Genomic DNA, 17,460 nt, shown 5'->3' with positions numbered 1-17,460 from the left:
GAGACTCCCGGTATGTGTCCGGAGGATTACGATTAGAGTTCTCCTGGATTTGGTCAAATTCTTCCTGGTCCTCTTCATCAGATTGAGCTGGAGGTTCGCTTTCGCTACTAAATCCCCATCTTTCGAAATCACCAAGATCATCACTATTATCATCCAGAAGATAACCAGCGGTTTCTTGCCCATACTCTGTCCACAAAGGATCCCCCTCACGATTAACAACCTCATTATTAAACTCGGTATCAGAAATATCTGAAGCAACATTCTGAAACCTTGCTCTTTTTGCAGCAGACTCCATTCTATTGACACCTGCTTGCATTTTACCACGACCCCTGCCGCGACCTTTTGTAACCTTTCGTTCTCTTTTCGGTTTTGGTTTTTTAACCACACGTTTTGGTTTTGGAACCTTCTCTCCTTCATTCCATCCATTAACCGCATCTTCCTCCTCGTATTGAGGCCACTCCTCTCCTTCCTCCTCGGATGTTGACATATCTAGGAAGCAAATATCGCGCTCCTTTTTCCTCCTCTTTCCCTTCTTTCTCACCTGAGCCTCAGAGTCCTCCCGTGTGTAGAAGATCTCATCTTCCTCATCCATCCTCATTTCCTCCTCTTCCTTCAGAGCCATCAAGTGACTCAGCTCCCAATCTTTCTTTGACTGCTCCACTTGGCTCTGGAAGAAAACAACATCCATCAGACACATATTTATAATAGGAATAATTACATTTTATGGGGGATTTCATAAATATCAGATACAAATTGTCAACAAGTTGAAATTTAGATATATGCTTGTCAATGTTGATCATCATGTTATTATGTAAGTTGGGAAGTGCAACCCGAGCCAAAATAGCCAAATATAATAAACAAACTACAGCATGACACACTGATCTGTTTTAGTGTAATAACATCCATTAACAGATAACTTGGAATTAAACAGAGTAGATTACAGTATATAAACTATTGGTGAGGCATATTGTAATTTTAACAAAGCTTTTATAGCAATCTGAATCCCCGGAAGTGTTGTTTAACAATCAACCTGAATTCCCGGAAGTGTTGTTTAACAATCAACTCACAACTAACAATTTTGTTTTTTTTGTTATCAAATGTTGCACTTCCCAATGTAAAAAAAATTTCCGTCAACAAAAACCATACCTCTGCTTCTTGGAGTTCAAGATCATTAAGTTCCTCCGCTGAGAGCTCCAGGAATCGAAGAGCATATCGCTCAATGGGATTCAACTCATCATAGATCGTCTTCAGCTCTTCTTCAACACGAGATCCTTTGGGGATCTTAAATCTTTCACCTGATGATGAAGAAGAAAATGAAGACCAGGTAGATACATGATAAGGAAGAATGGAGGACACTTACTTATTCCATCATCTTCTTCTTCCACCTTCTCTTCTGTGAATTCCTCCAGAACAGCATCCTAGGATCAGAAGTAGTTTTAACAAATATACCAATAAAAAATATAAAGTTAATGTTATTTCATAGCCTCAGTTATCCTTGTTTGTTTCTACATACTAGCATTCTGATATATGCTTGTCGAATTATCATCATTGGCAATTTCAACATCATGGTGATTAACACTAAATCACATACCTGCTCCTCTTTAAGCATCTTCGCTGCTGCTGCGTCTTCTTTGTCCTCCGTCTCCAAAAGAGCAACTTCAAGATTATTCTTCTCTTTTTCACTTTCACCACCCTGGAGAAAAATATTCTCATGAAATAATTTATAAAGAATAGAAAAGAGAGTTAAGATAATATGTAGCAACTCAGGATTCAAGTGTCGAAATCAACATGCAGTTAATATTAAGACAATAATTCTTTCATCACAGCTGCTTATGAGAGTGCAAAGCAGGCAATACTTATTTGTATGTAAACATATAAACCAGTGGTTCTTAACCGTTTTTCTAATACTCTTGAATAAAACAGTTCCCCATACAAAAAATGTTAGAAACGTATAGGATACATCCCAGGTTAAGAACCACCGATCTATTGATTCATGGTTGTTGTTTATTGAAGCAACCTACCTCTGTTTTGGATGCTTCAATTGCTTTTTGCCGAGCAGTAAGCGGCCTTGGTGTGGTTGGTTGTTCATTCAGGTCTTCCAAACCAGATGGAGCATTGAATAAATCTTTCAATGCTTGCTGTAAATAAAGTGGTACTGATTAAAAAATGATGATTAAGAACAGTAGTTATGAATGCCTATACCGATACACCAGGTGCAAAAAGGTTGGAAAACTTTATTTTACATTAAGACATGATTTAGACCATCCGATTTACAACTCTTTACATAAAAAAGAGCTTACCTCTTTGAAGAAAGCAGTGGTAAAGCTTCCCCCTTCAATTGCCATCTCTCCAAGCAACCTCTTCTGGTTTGCCTTCTTCAGTATATTCTCTTCCACGGTTCTCTCACTTATCAGTCGGTAGATATGCACATCACGTGTTTGACCAATACGATGACACCTGTGTATTGGAGGTTTTAGTCAAGCAAGAATAAACAAAGAAACTGAAAGTGAGTGAAACCAGTTCAGTGTTTATCGCTCGGGTATTATCGTCATCGAACTTTTCGCTTCATGTTTTGAAACGTTTGAAAAAAAAAATTATTTTATTTTAAAATTTATTATGACTGTTTATTATAAGAGAATGAAGTTGCAAACCACGAAACGAGCGGAACATTAAACTCGGCCCTTTATCATCATTACTGGAGTGGAAATAATACGAAAGAGGTTCTTAAACTAAGAGATTAAAAATATTTTTTTAAAATTTACTACAAAATTATTTATTTTACACTTATTCTTACAAAAGAACCATAAAGATTTTATCAAGGTTTTGTAAATATATTCTTTAATTTTTCGACAAAACTATTCTATTTTACAAAACTATTCTAACTTATTTCTAAAAAAGAGGTAGAGTTTTAATGTAGAATTTTAAAAATGGTTGATAAAAGTTTAAGAACCTCTGATATATCTGGTATATAGATATTTTGCATCATACCTGTCTTGTGCCTGTGCATCCATGGTGGGGTTCCAATCACTGTCGTAAAACACGACGGTGTCGGCTCCAGTGAGGTTGACTCCGATACCTCCGCTCCTGGTGGAGAGGATGAAGCAGAAGATGCGAGGATCATTGTTGAACCTCTCCATCCTGGCCTGTGGTTATAATGATCATCTTTTAATGAAGTTAGTGGGTGTAATTTTAAGGGGGTTGTGGTTAGTTGGTTGGTGGCTTCAGATTTGCTATTGTGTCGTCAGCATTTTCAGGTTGACTGGAGCAGATTATTGTCATCATAAGCCACAAAAAGATTAGGTTTAACAGCGCTTAAAACAGTGTTTCCCAACCAAATCCACAAAGTAGTCTTTCAAGTGTTTTGGTGCATTTACAAACAGTGATACTCTCCAAAAGCACAAAAATACTTTAATTTTTGTACCAAGTAACCAAAGATAAGATTCTGTACTTTAAATAGGTTATGAAACACTGATGCGAAGTTAAACTATTATTTATCCTAACATATCAATCCCTCTTACCATTCTCTGTTCAATGGGAGTTGATCCATCCAATCTTAAGTATCGGTAACCATGGTAACTGAGGAAAGCCTCTAGTATGTCAAGGACCCTCGTCATTTGAGTAAAAATGAGGATCCGATGCTTTTCAACCCAAAACCTTCGCAGGAGGACGTTCAATACTTGAAGCTTACCTGAAACGAAAGGTTTGTTTATATTTTGTACATAGGCATATCAATAATCTAATTTCCAAGTTTGTATTAAATATACAATTATTTGGCTTAGAAGATTGGGTAAATTCATAAGTTTTGTTTTTATTTATTATATTTTAATGTTTTTAAGATAAATAACCGACAAATAAACAATTTTAGTGACATATTGTTAAAAATTCATTTTTTTTCAACTTTTGGTCTTATGAAAATTTAGTACTAAGATATATCATAATATCACTAAAGTAGTTAAAATTTTTGCTGACTCACCACAGTCATATTCGATGAGTCGAACCTCAGGGAACTGAACCCTGGTGTTGCGCAATATCCTGTGGTAGGGGACGAGTTTCCGTGACAACCATTGACGTAGGGTGCTCATGGAAGTGGTGATGGAATAATATTTCCATGGAGTTTGGTGGGCGGCCACGAACTTTGTGGAAGGGGAAGTTACTTTTGGGACAACGAATGTGAATCTGGGGCAGAATGAGAAAGTGTAAGTTGCTTGGGGGAAAACTTGTACAGGGTTGTGTAGGGTTAAACATTCATGTTAGGTGTTTTGGGATCAAAATTGTATGTCAGTGTATATGGGCAAAATATGTATGTTAGGTGGGGTGATAAATGTGGATAAAAGCTTGAATTTAATTTTGAAGTTTGTGTAGGTACAGAGAGGGGAGACTACATGCATACTTATTGTGTGCGAGTGTTTGGTATCAAAAAACTTTATTCAAATGTATCATCAGATATTTCAGATGAACTATGCCTTTTGAATCTTTTCATCAATTAGTTGGAAGTATTAAGCAGTACACGTCTTGAAGTAAAATATTTACCTGTTCAATACATCTTGCATCTCAAGTAACCTGCTGGATGGTAGTTTGACCAACTGTTGCAACAAATCACTTTCAATAAATGATTTACGCTTGGTATGAGTTGGTGTGGATATATCAGGAGTGGGGTAATATTCCCTCCAGAAGTAATATGCCATGTTTGCATTTGTAGCATGTCTGTAAACACAAGGATATATGATTTAACGTTGTGTGAAGTACATGGTATTCATACATTGTGAAATAATTGAACATTTGAGATGATTTTTTGTAAGGGTAAAATGAAACACAAAGTGGGTAACCAGGATTATGTTACTTGGATAAGAAAACTGGTATCATAGTCATGTTAAAGAACCTTTTAGCAAAACCTACATATTTTTATAGCAAATAACATTTTGCCAGTATGGATTTTTAAAGACTGGCTTTACTGCTTTAATTTTTACATATTGTATCTTTACGCTCCACATTATTACCTTGGCTTTGTGATAGATGAAAGCAGATCAATTGTGTTCGCTGGAAGATAAGATGGGTTGGCATAGCAACGCTGTTCATTCATGCGTGCTATCCTTGAAAGAGTTTCCGTTCGCTTTGAAGCTTTTATACGTGCCAACATTTTCTGCACAATGGATTTTGATTAGCAACTTATACAATGAATATTTACCTATAAGGAAGTTTAACATGTACATACAGTAGGGTGGGGAAGACGGGACACGCTGGGCACATTATATCCAAATATCCAGATTGTGTTTTAAACAATTAGCAACAGCCTGTGGGAGTCATACAGTTTTATAATTCTTTGAAAGTATTTTGTTTACAAACAAATTGAAAAAAAACAGCATGCTAGGTGTTCTAGCTTCCGTCACCCTGCTGTATGTCTGTTAAGTAGAAATGTATTTGTGCTACGAGGTCTGTTACGCACTATGCGGTCAGATACGGAAATCACAAAGTTTAATTTTCCTGCGTTGATCAACACTGGATGACATGATAATGGCAACCAGTGTAAGTGTTGACAGGGTAGGAGAGATTATACATTTTATTAAATTATTATGAAGGCCAACACTTTAATAATGCTTGACCAAAAAATATTACTGCAAAGTAAAGCTTAACATTATTTTATTATTCAATAAAAAAATCAGGGTTGCAAATTAGGTAAGAAAAATTAACTACTACAGTTTGGCATATACACATACATACATATCAGTCTTGAAAATTACCATTAAACTCATAAAATACCGACAAAATTTTTTTTTCAGTATAAATAACTCACCGAGTAAGATTCTGCTGGCAACCTCTTTGAACCTGAGGCATCTGGAAGTAAGATAGAAGGTAACATAGGATTTGTATTGGTCAATTAATGTTACATTCCTATGTTTGTTGTTTGTCATTAATCTGGGTTTCTCAACATGAACTGTCAGATTGACTGAGGCAGATTAGTTTAATCATTCCAACATCAGATAAAGTTAAGATTATGTTTAACATAACACTTACCACGCTCCACAGTTGCTGTAGTGTCGCTTGCTCGATCTGGATGAAAGTGTTTTACTTTAGTGCCAAATACAACAATACAGAACAGTTAGATTAAGTTAAGTGAGTTCGAAGGCTGCATAGCAATGTTAAATGAGTGTTTGGTATCAGAAAACTTTATTCAAATGTATCATCAGTTATTTCAGATGAACTATGCCTTTTGAATCTTTTCATCATTTAAATAAAAATGATCAGTATATAATTGTGAAAAAATCCCATCTTGACCTAAACCCAGTTAGAAGAGTGCTTGTTATTAACTTTAGGATATACAATGTACATTAATTAAGTTTTACAACTTACCAGTTGCGGGTAATGCAGCTTGTGTTGGTACTGGAGTTGCACTGCGTGATGGTACACCTGTGGTTACTATTTGCACCACACCACCTGGATTAGAAGTAAGGAAGTGATTAAAATTGTTTTCACCTAATTGAGTTCATGATAATGTAAAATTTGCATCAGAATGTTTAATTCAAATGTATCATCAGATATTATCAGATGAACTATGCCTTTTGAATTTTTTCATCATTTTTTTTATGATTATAATAGTGCTACAAGAGAGAAATATACCTGGTAAATGACGTATCTGCCCATTAGGTATTGTGGCCCATCGCGTTCCTTGTGCAGTTTGGTATTGTAGTGTTATGGATTGTGAGGTACTGCTTTTACTTGTGGTGATGTCTATTAAATATAGAAAGCTTAGAACCAAGATTCAATCCAAAGTACATTGGATCTTTTAAAAAAAACAAATTAATTTTACAGTCAACTTTATATGGCATAGCTGTATAATGAAGTATTGTGGATAAAATAAGTTTTTTTTTTATTTTAAAACAATTGTCTTAGCGTCCACTAAGGCAAACAGCAAGCGCCCAACAGCGACACCTGGTGCCTAACGATGCCAGGAGCTGATATTTATCTTGCACCACTCACACGAACAAACTGCGATGGTAGCGCAGATCGTAGATACCATGTGTTGCTTCATATTACAAATGGAATACACATACAGTTTAAGCATGTATATTTCCTACCTGTGGTATCAGATTTGACCACGGACTTTGTCGTGGTCACATTGGTAGCACTGGTCAGCTGAAATTTAGATAAGTTTTAGTGGTAGATAATTGTGATATGATCATGGGAATTTCTCTGAGATATCTCAGAGTGGAGCGATCATAATTAATCATGAAATCATATGAAAGTTAGTTTGATCAATCATCATAGATGTATTTATAGGAGGTATATATGGGAGGTGATCTTACCTTTTGTTGAAGCAATGTCGGTGAGCCAGACCTGCTTGCTGGTCGCGTGGCAAGCAAACTCGCATTTTTCTGTAGAGTGAAAAGGTTTTTGTTACAAAACAATGTCTTCTGGTCAATTAAAATGACCACAATTTTTGAGCCTTTAGGATAGCATAAAATAGCTCTATTAAAAATCTATAACACCGTTCTTCTAAAAATGAAATTTTAACAAAAGTTGTTTTTATGTAATTGTGCCATTCAATGCTGGCTTATAACAGTAGAGTAGCTGTTGATAAGTGATCAGCAGAAGGACGTATTGTTCTATTCGGCTGTTCCGACAGAGAACAGAAGTTTTGACATCTGGACTCCTCTTAATTCAACCGGTGTATTAATTAAGGTAAGGTATATAGTATTGTTGTTGTTGTTGTTGTTGTTACCTGCTGTTGTAAAGGGTGGGGACTTGTAAAGAGGCGTTCGAACACCATTGAGCGTATCCGATCATTTAAATTAGCAGGGTGGGATAAGGGCTCGCTGTAAAACATGGAACAGGGTCAGTATTACTGGAGTACTGCATGTTACAACAAGATTTATTTTAATTCAAATTTGTATAAAGGTTAGAATCTTGGAAACTTACAAATATTTTTGTACATGCCACTTTTAATTCATTTTTATTATTTTATTTCAATTTGTATAAACTAAAGTTTAGAATTTTTTAAACTTGGAAAATATTTGCCACTTTTCGTTTTGGTTTAAATTTAAAAATGTTGTAATGCATAACGTCAAATGTTAATATTGGTATAGTTTAAGTACAAGGAAGCTAATCTTACATTTTCTTTTCCTCAGTTGAATCCAATTCTTCTATTAACTTCTTTGGAGTTTTGAGCGCATATCTTTCCTCAACATTATATGAAGCAACTTTACATAGGTTTGGAAGGTAGAGGTTCAAATATTCAAGATCAGCTGTCTGTGGAATATTATAGGGACTATAGAATATGCTATGCTATAATGGAAGGCCATAACAGCGACAATTATGTACCATGTATGGATAACTAGGATAAATCTAATTTAATAATAATTTAAAGACAGATAATAAAGGGTTAATAGCAGCTTCTGTTAAAATCTGAGGGCATATTAATCCTTTAAAGATAAATAAGTTTTAGATTGTTGAAATGTTGGTTGTTTAATTAGTTCAGCAGTGCCACTAAATAATGCACTCTGTGTGGAGAACAAGCATTCAATGTTCCTCTATTAAGTTACACAGGATTCCATTGGTAAGGAATCTCATGTCTTTGAATGAGGACTGATACAATCTATCTAATATATATATATATACGGTTTGAAACTTTAAATTAAAACGGAATATTAAATGACACAAAATATGTTGGTGAATTTCAGCAGCAGAATGTTAGGTCAAACATAGCGCGAAACTTACCTCAAAAACAGATTTTTCCATTGCTTTGGCTACGATGGTGGGGCAGCACACGGTCATAGGAGTGGTAACGAAGGAAGAAACAGTTGGTCGCGATTCAAATAAGTTTGGATGATTGCAAACCTTCCTTAACTGCATAAGTACGTTGATCACACTCATGAAGTGACCACCAGCTAATGTTTCCCTGGTTCTAAGATAAAAGATTGGATTTAAATATATGGATAACAACATATGGATTCCTGGTTCTAAGACAGAAGATTGTACTTATAAAGCTAACAACATATAGATAGTTGAATATTTAGAAAACGACATATATAAGATAGAGGATCGGATACAAATATCAAAACATAGTTGGAGTATTGTAAACTTACGATGCTCGGGACATAAAGTCGTCATAAAGAAACCTTTGTCGCTTAGACAGATGGCATCTAACAACATGCTCGTATTTATTTGGCATTTGCTTTTCAACATCTTTTTTGATTCTTCGAAGCAGGAATGGACGCAGGACCTGTGATAAAACTATTTGTAAGATTTGATTTTTATGTGTTAAGTGAATAACGTACCTTATGAAGACGTCGAACAATTTTTTCATTGAATTCTTGGGAACCTTCAATCATACCGGTCATTGGGTTTGAAAACCATTCCTGTTTAAAAGGAAATTATGGTAAAACTGTGCATTATACTACTATAAATTCTAAACTATAAAATATTCATATTTTTTTAGAATTTAAACAGATTTTCAAAATAACACATAATAAAGGGATTATTCTTATAAACTAAACCATAAAATATTTAGATTTTTTGTATAAATTTACAGATTTTTAAAATAGTCCAAGACATAATAAAGAAACTATTCTTAAATTTCTAACAAAGAATTACCTTGAACTCCCTATGTGACTGAAACACATGCGGCATCAAAAAATGCATAAGGGACCACAACTCCATCAAGTTATTTTGAAGTGGGGTACCAGTAAGTAAGAGACGGCGTTGAGAGTTGAAGTTAAGAAGTGTTTGCCATCTCTGTGACTTGAAGTTCTTGATATTCTGAGCCTAGTTCAAAATAATCTCACTTTAACAAGTTCTTGTATACATATTTTTTTTCCGAAGTATTTTTCTTCATAAGTTGAAAGTAAGCAGCGAGCGTGTAAGAGCACATCTGATAGCGTGGAGAGTTACACACTATCAAAGTTGCACTTTGCACCAACTGCTTCAGGTTGTTCTGTCAGGTTTCAGCGACCTAGTTGATGCTAACACACAAGTTTGTATTCGTGTAGCAAATGTCTCATCATAAACCATAGATCAAATATATAAACACATGGGTGGGCAAACTAAAGGAACCATTTATTACCACAAACATTGACAAAAAGGGCATGTTTACCATTAAATCACCTATTTAGCTAAAGTTCAACAGAAACCCTTTTAAGTTTTAACTAATATAAATCCTATTTTTACAGGATAAATTTTAAGACCAAACTACTATATACACAAGTATTACAGATTATACCCCACAGTCTGGTATTTACCCAAAACTTCCGAGTGATAAATTAGTCTGCCCACCCCTAATATTAGTATTTATAATATTCCACCCCTCACCTCATCTAAGATCAAGTACCTCCACTTCTTCCGTCTAAAACTTGTATGATCTTGAAGAACAAGTTTATATGAAGTGATGCAAACATGGAAGGCGTTACTTTTCGTCCATCCTGTTCGTTTCAACTGTGATGTAACAAAGAGATTTAATATATTGCTTTATATATTATAATAACTACATGACTGTATAACGAAGTATTGTAGCTAAATATATTCTTGTTTTTAAACAATTGTCTCAGCGTCCACTAAGGCAACCAGCAAGCGCTCAACAGCGACACCTGGTGCCTAACGATGCCAGGAGCTGATATTTATCTTGCACCACTCACACGAACAAACTGCGATGGTAGCGCAGATCTTAGATACCATGTGATGCTTCATACTTGTCCATTAAAAATTATAATAACTATGCCACAGAGATTTTTAAATTCCCTTTCCAGCCATTAAACTTAGTTTATGGGATGCAGTTTCCATACAGTTTAAATTATCTTGCTTTTATGTAAGAGCTTGCTTAGATTGTTTGTTCAATATATCACTCACCTTTCTTTCTTTCTGTGAGCCGTAATATGTTAGGATCTTAAAACCGGGACACCACTTTTTGAATTCCATCTCCCAGTTAAGCATCACACTGGTTGGAACAACTATTAAGTGAGGACCCCAAACACCTGGAACATATTTGGGATAAGAAAAAATGCTTTTAAATGGATTATTGTCAAACATTTGTTAAAAATCCACACTGTTTCACACAATAGTGCTGATATGCTAATATACGAACGGTATCGGGCGGATTGTTATTTTAAAAAGGGGAAATACAGTATTTGAAGTTTTGTTAAAGACAGCTATATTTTTAAAAATCTAAAAAGTTAAAGTTTTTCTTTTTAAGACCCTTTAGTTTAGAGTTGTAGAATTATTTTAATAATAATTTTGGTGTCAACCATTTTGTAAATATGTATTTATCAGTTCTGTGTCCTGCACCATTTATTCCACTGCATTACATATAACACAATGGTAGTAAAGATGAACAGTTACACTGTTTGAGATGATAGCACTGGTCAGTATGCAACTAACATGCACACCAACTGAAGACATCTCAATAATAAACTTCAAACCACATCACTTACCTTTATCACAAGCCAGATGAGCCAGCAAAGCAATTGTTTGAATGGTTTTACCCAACCCCATCTCATCAGCAAGGATTCCATTGAGACGTTTCACATACATGGTAACCAACCAATCTAACCCAATATGCTGGTACTCACGGAGGGTATGTTTGAGTAAACTTGGAACTGGAGTTACCACCTGTGATATAAGTTGCTTAGAATAGGTAAGCGCCTACTAAGGTCCCTACAGTAAAACCAACACCTATTAAAAACAAAAAATCCTAAAAAGATAAAATCTGACAGTCTTACATTCATTATTATCTAACGACAAAAAGCTAAAGTAAGTGTTGGATTCTTATGTTTTGATAAAATTTACAAGATTTAATAGAAAAATCAATGTATTTGTGCTACGAGGTCTGTTACGCACTATGCGGTCAGATACGGAAATCACAAAGTTTAATTTTCCTGCGTTGATCAACACTGGATGACATGATAATGGCAACCAGTGTAAGTGTTGACAGGGTAGGGGGGGGGATATTGAAAGTAAAATACCAACCTGTGTTGTGGCCAAGGTGTGGCCAGTGGGTTGCAAACTCATGGCTTCAGCAGCAACATCAGTGATTTCTTTGTTGGGACTTGATTCAACTTTAGATGCGTCTGCTTCACCATCCTGTATGGTTAATGCATGCATGTTATTTAAACATAATACAATACACTTTACCATTCTAACATAATTTATGCTAAACTTGATTCAACTACCTGCATTTAGGCAGGCTGAATTTTTTTTTCTCCAATTAACAAATGTAAACAGTAATACAAAACAATGAGGAAGTTGGTTAAAATAGGACAAAACCACTTACCTTCTCTTTCTCTTTGTTACCAAGATCCGCTTTAAGAAGATAATCCATCCCAATCTCCTCATGCGTCTCTTCCTCCTCATCATTATCATTCTCACCAGCTTCTTCATCACTGCTTTCGCCTGAAATAATTCAAATAAACTTAAAAATGCTATTTCCAAATTTGGTTCATATATTCTTTGTTCTAATGTTATGCGCTACATTTCAGGGCACTAGTTTAATGTCAAAAATCTAGGGAATTTTACATCAGTATTGTGTCACAGGATTAAGATCCTTTACATTAAATGTAAAACACGGGTCATGTTGCCGAAGTGTTTAGTTTATGGCAGTTTGTAATGTTTCTATGCATGGAACCTTGTAATGCATGGTAAGCTATGCAAGGATGGTAAAAAGATGTTTAATCTTGCCATAAGTTGCATCTCACCATCATGTATGAATGGTTTGATAATATAAACAAATGGCATTGAGTGCAATAACTTATAACATGGGTGATTGAGTCAAAGTAATCCCAAAAAATAACCACTTGCGTTGATAATCTTTATAGATTTGTATGCTTTCTGCCGCTACTTGCTACTAGGTAAAGCAGTATACTGTGCATACAAAGCATTTCTAAACAAATTTCATTCTTAAAAGCCGAACAATTAAGAAATAAAATATGGCTTGAATTGCAATACCTAAATCGGATCCTTCTTTTGCATCTGGTTCCGGTTCCGGTTCCGGTTCCACTGTCTCCTTTTCCTCCACTGGTTCATCTTCTGCATCTTCTTCACCACCTTCCCCATATCCTTGGTACATCTTCAGCAACTCTTCAATAGGAAGCTCATTCTCTGCCTATAATAAAAATTCAATAAATTGTCTAGAAAGCTTTTTAGCACAAAAATGCAGTTTCGAATGTTTTGTAGTTTGTTATAAAACTTAGCCTAATTTTGGCATTGAAAGGTATTTCAAATGTTTCAAGATTTCAAACTTAATTATAAAACTTAACCTTAAGATACACTCAAAATCTACAGCAAAAACTCTGTGCGCTGTAAGCTTTTTGAGTTATTGCACAAGAGACTTGATAACAGACCCTACATTCAATACTACTTATGTAGATTCATTGTATCTCCTCATAGCACATATCAGCATATATAATACTACTTATGTAGATTCATTGTATCTCCTCATAGCACATATCAGCATATAAGGAGTGTATGTTGAATCCTTAATATTCTCCCATTAATGACCATGCAAGAAATAATGAATCCTGGCAGGCAAAGAGATGGGAGGTTTATGGAAGAGCGAAGATGCTCACCTGAAGATCAGCAATCTCTTTATCATGATCAACATCCTCAGTTTGTTCTTGTTCCTTCAATGTCCTCTCATCATCCGAGGAAGATTCATCTTCTCCATCAAACTCAACGTCCTACATTAAACAAACAAGTTTACTGATCACATTATATCGTGGAAAACTAAAAGAACTAGTTAATAACAAACATAGTAAAAACAAACATAATAAAAACCGCTTGTACTCATTGTAACAAAATGTTTTGTTTTTTTTAAATCTAAATTATACAAGATAATATTTTTACAAATTATGTTAAATAAACAGAGCTTTACATAAAGTCTTGAGCCCATTTTATGGTCACTTGACAAAACATACTATATCTATATTGAATTGCACACAAAGAATAATGTTGAAAAAGCAATTTCAAACCTGGTTGTCTTCAGTTTTTCTTCTTTTAGCATCTTCATCCTCTGTGTCCTGATCTCCCTGCCTCTTTCTCGCTGATCTTCGTAATGAGATTGGAGTTGGTTTGTTTGATTCATCATCAGATGATAAAGCCTCCTTAACATAAGTGATGGAACTAATAAGATAGTTTCAATGCAATCCTAATTAAGCAACTCTTTTAGATGTTGTTACAATTAAGTTGTAATACTTTGTCAAAAATAGACAGCTATATTTTTTTTTAAAATACTAGAATACGTAAATTTGTATTTGCAAAATTTCTTCATTAGAGTTGAAATGTGACCTTATCAAAAACAAGCTACACTATCCTGATCCCAAATATTGTTGTAATATAAAACGTTTTCGAAAAATTTAAATAGAATTAGAGACATCAGACAGACATTGATTTCATTGCGATCAGAATTACGTCCCGTCTGTAAATCATCCTTTGTCTCTTTGTATGCAGGAATACATCATTACTTACCTCATTTTGAGGGGTAAGATCTTCTTTTTCAGGTGAAGGTTTGCTTTCTTCAGTAGCTTCTGGTGGTTTGGGGCTCTATAAAATGTTTTCAGTTAAATAATTTCGCAGTTACTGCACAGAGCTGTTAACTTATTTCACTGAATATTTATGTATTCCTCTTGAAGGACCAAAAGAGCACTGCATAGCTTTGTTGGTAAAGTGATAAGGAAATATAATTACAAGTAATCACACTCGTACATTTTTTTGTTTTAGTTTTTTTTTACACATTAGCTGAATTTCAGTTTTTATCACCTCTTCTTTTAGAGTTTCTTCAATTATTTGCTCCCCTTCTTTCTTGGTCTCTGGCAGGTCCTCATCCTTACTAGCATCTATAAGAGGGGCTCCAACATTCTGCACAATATCAGGAGGAAGTTGGGATAGTAGGTCCTCGAATGGGATCTCGCTTTCTTTCTGTAGCAAGGCAATTTCATCCAACACTGAAGTCAAAAAGAAGATTTAGACTCTCGAGGATCAAAATGAAGAAGATGTAGAACAACTTACCATGCTCTTCTTTGACATCTTTCTCTTCCACAGCGATGGTCTCTTCATCATCACTTGATGCTCCTTGTGGAAGGAAGTCGTCTAAAAGAATTAAACATAATCAATATTGAATACATACAGCTTTTTCTTAACATCAATTTACTGTTGGTTTAAAAAAAATCACAAGACCCACTGACCAGTTGCAATTAAAACAAAAAGTAGTCCCAGGTTTAGCATTGATGACATTTTAGCACTTCAAAAAAAACAATGCCACTAAATTATGCATGCAAGATTAATTTAACTTCTCTTTACCATCACTTCCAGCCTGGGAGCCGGATTTCGAAACAGAAGGGCTAGCTTCAACTGATGGTTGGTTCAATCCTTGTGAAAGCCAGTCCGAGTATTTAGCTGTTTGATCAACAATAAAGTTCAGATGAAGGTCGAGGGCTTTCTGTCGTTTCTCGTCCAGCAGACTTCGTTGTTTGTATTCAACAACCTGGAAGTGATGAATTGAGTCAGAATTGTACTTCGTGATATTGCTGTCCATAATATATTTTAAAAATGCACAGAAGCAGCACCAAGTCTATTGATTTATGAACTGTTTGAAAGCACTAACATAATAAAATGTTGTCCACGGAAATTTAAACCCACAGTTCAAGAAAAAGTCATGGGTTTATTTAATTATGCTGTATATTTTTTACCTTTTCAATGTTAGACCAGAAATTCCTTATTTGTCTTGCCATGTTTGCAGCAATTCTCCTTAATTTCTGCTGGCCCTCGCGTTCAACTCTCTTCTCCTTTTCTCTTACATCTTTATGATAAGCAGTGACCATACGAACAACCTTTTATGAAGCATGTGTTAGGTGAGATGTCACTTTTAGGATAAATTGATACCAAGACATTTTAATTAGTTTGCAATTAATGACAGGCCAAGTTTTATTGACCATTCACACAACAAGAACATTTTTTTACAAGATACTTCCATAGTTAATAATCATAGTTTAATAAATGATTGATTTTTATTTGTTTAAGATTCTCTTACCTTTCTAGCTGCTGCTCTTTTCCATTTCCTCTCCTGTGCAAAATCAGCAGCCAACCACCTCATCTCTTCCAGCAAGTAGTCCCAGTGTGTTTTGTTCCTTGGAGGTTCCTGGACCTGCATTTATAAAAAAAAAACAAATATTTTTTACAAAGCAAACCAAACTGCAATCTTTCTTAGCAATAAATTACCCAATTTTGTTGTCTTTAAAACCAACATATTGAGATATCTACCATTATTCACATTCGTCAAATATAGTATTACAGATTATAAATTCAGTAATATAAACCTTGGGCAGTCGCCGTTGGGACCATAAACCTTGTTTACGGAGTTCAGCCACCCGACGCTGTACGACAGCCTCCTGCTTTGCTCGCTCCAGAATTTCCTCTTGCGACCCGATAGTGTCTTCATATACATCGGATAATGTGTTTCGGGACTGTCGTTTTAACCTGTAAGGAATGAAATGGTTGAGAAAAGAAATGTTAAAAAACAATAAGGTTTCAACTTTGAATATGTTCAGATTTAATTAAACAGCAAATATCTCTGGATGCTGCCAGGAAAGTCATTTTTATGGGTATAACCTGTGGTTTAACATTTTCTATGTACAGATTTTTTGTTATACCTTTGTGTAAGTGATGGTGAAGCAGGAAGCGTGGGGTCATTTAATTTGGGTGAACTTTGCACAGATCCTTGGTTTGCTGGAGCCCTGCTATAGACAAGTTATAAAAGAACATACTTCTGTTAAATAAATTAGTTAGTTACAATGAAATAGTTACAAACCTGGGAGAGTAAGCGGGACGGTTTCCACTCAAACTTGAGGCTGGTGTGGTTTCAACGGATAAAACGGTTGGCTGCTGAAAAAATATGCACTTCTTACAAAAAATAGAAGTCTAATTTTAACTGAAAAAAAAGTAGTTTATGGCTAATTTTATAAAATGAAAAAATTTCCACATTAAAGGTTAAAATTTTTAATATTTACAAAAAAATTAAGGTTCCAACCTTTGTTTCTGGTTTGTTGGTGTTTAATTTATCATTGTCAGTAGATGCTTTCCGTGCATCACTGGATTTGTGTCGACCATCCCCATTGGGAAACACTGGGGTTTGCCGTAAATGGTCGATCAATTTTTGTGACGGCCGCTTTTTAAATTGAGCGAACTCTGTATAGTTGCCCCCATGCTGTAGAAAAAATAACTCTGTGACGAGTTCGGTGTAATTCTCACTGCAGAGTTTCATTTTTTCCTCCTGGATTGCAATTGCACCAAGTCGCTTTTCGGCAACTGGCGAATTCGAGGCATCAGTAGCAGGTGTACCGTCATTGTGGTTGTTCAAAACCATTATCGCATATTATTCGTGCATCAGGGGACAGGAATTGAAGAACTTTACCAATGAGGCAGTGATTGGTAAATTTGGTCCTAAAATTAAAATAATAAATCTTGTAGAATTTTGCCCCAATTAAA

At 35.1% G+C, this 17,460-nt stretch overlaps 1 protein-coding gene across 5 annotated transcripts in view; it reads right to left on the bottom strand.

Annotated features, from left to right (window-relative positions):
- Positions 1-17,460, bottom strand: part of LOC149738784 (chromatin remodeling protein domino-like) — a 28,898-nt gene that overhangs the window by 10,791 nt on the left and 647 nt on the right. For 2 of the 5 annotated variants that reach the window (XM_089874041.1, XM_089874046.1), the window contains exons 2-42: positions 17,003-17,415; positions 16,784-16,857; positions 16,626-16,712; positions 16,293-16,452; positions 16,007-16,120; positions 15,666-15,806; positions 15,277-15,460; positions 14,986-15,066; positions 14,737-14,921; positions 14,446-14,520; positions 13,950-14,081; positions 13,548-13,658; positions 12,928-13,084; positions 12,257-12,375; positions 11,953-12,066; positions 11,418-11,595; positions 10,837-10,961; positions 10,303-10,425; positions 9,589-9,759; positions 9,273-9,353; positions 9,081-9,217; positions 8,713-8,899; positions 8,108-8,244; positions 7,718-7,811; positions 7,302-7,370; positions 7,074-7,131; positions 6,616-6,726; positions 6,349-6,432; positions 6,013-6,048; positions 5,792-5,832; positions 4,998-5,140; positions 4,531-4,704; positions 3,974-4,176; positions 3,519-3,688; positions 2,989-3,143; positions 2,301-2,457; positions 2,022-2,138; positions 1,592-1,693; positions 1,361-1,418; positions 1,147-1,295; positions 542-667 (exon numbers count right to left, since the gene is read on the bottom strand). In XM_089874041.1, the coding sequence (XP_089730167.1) occupies positions 542-667; positions 1,147-1,295; positions 1,361-1,418; positions 1,592-1,693; positions 2,022-2,138; positions 2,301-2,457; positions 2,989-3,143; positions 3,519-3,688; positions 3,974-4,176; positions 4,531-4,704; positions 4,998-5,140; positions 5,792-5,832; positions 6,013-6,048; positions 6,349-6,432; positions 6,616-6,726; positions 7,074-7,131; positions 7,302-7,370; positions 7,718-7,811; positions 8,108-8,244; positions 8,713-8,899; positions 9,081-9,217; positions 9,273-9,353; positions 9,589-9,759; positions 10,303-10,425; positions 10,837-10,961; positions 11,418-11,595; positions 11,953-12,066; positions 12,257-12,375; positions 12,928-13,084; positions 13,548-13,658; positions 13,950-14,081; positions 14,446-14,520; positions 14,737-14,921; positions 14,986-15,066; positions 15,277-15,460; positions 15,666-15,806; positions 16,007-16,120; positions 16,293-16,452; positions 16,626-16,712; positions 16,784-16,857; positions 17,003-17,338 (5,256 nt within the window). In that variant the 5' untranslated portion in view covers positions 17,339-17,415. The remainder of the gene's footprint in view (positions 1-541; positions 668-1,146; positions 1,296-1,360; positions 1,419-1,591; positions 1,694-2,021; positions 2,139-2,300; positions 2,458-2,988; positions 3,144-3,518; positions 3,689-3,973; positions 4,177-4,530; positions 4,705-4,997; positions 5,141-5,791; positions 5,833-6,012; positions 6,049-6,348; positions 6,433-6,615; positions 6,727-7,073; positions 7,132-7,301; positions 7,371-7,717; positions 7,812-8,107; positions 8,245-8,712; positions 8,900-9,080; positions 9,218-9,272; positions 9,354-9,588; positions 9,760-10,302; positions 10,426-10,836; positions 10,962-11,417; positions 11,596-11,952; positions 12,067-12,256; positions 12,376-12,927; positions 13,085-13,547; positions 13,659-13,949; positions 14,082-14,445; positions 14,521-14,736; positions 14,922-14,985; positions 15,067-15,276; positions 15,461-15,665; positions 15,807-16,006; positions 16,121-16,292; positions 16,453-16,625; positions 16,713-16,783; positions 16,858-17,002; positions 17,416-17,460) is intronic. The other 3 variants (XM_089874042.1, XM_089874044.1, XM_089874045.1) reach the window with 3 other exon arrangements.

Source organism: Ciona robusta, chromosome 3, assembly GCF_009617815.1.
Source record: "Ciona robusta chromosome 3, ASM961781v2".
NCBI classification, from domain to species: domain Eukaryota; kingdom Metazoa; phylum Chordata; class Ascidiacea; order Phlebobranchia; family Cionidae; genus Ciona; species Ciona robusta.
The sequence above is the reverse complement of the archived record's forward strand: the minus strand, read 5'-3'. Positions and strand labels throughout refer to the sequence as shown.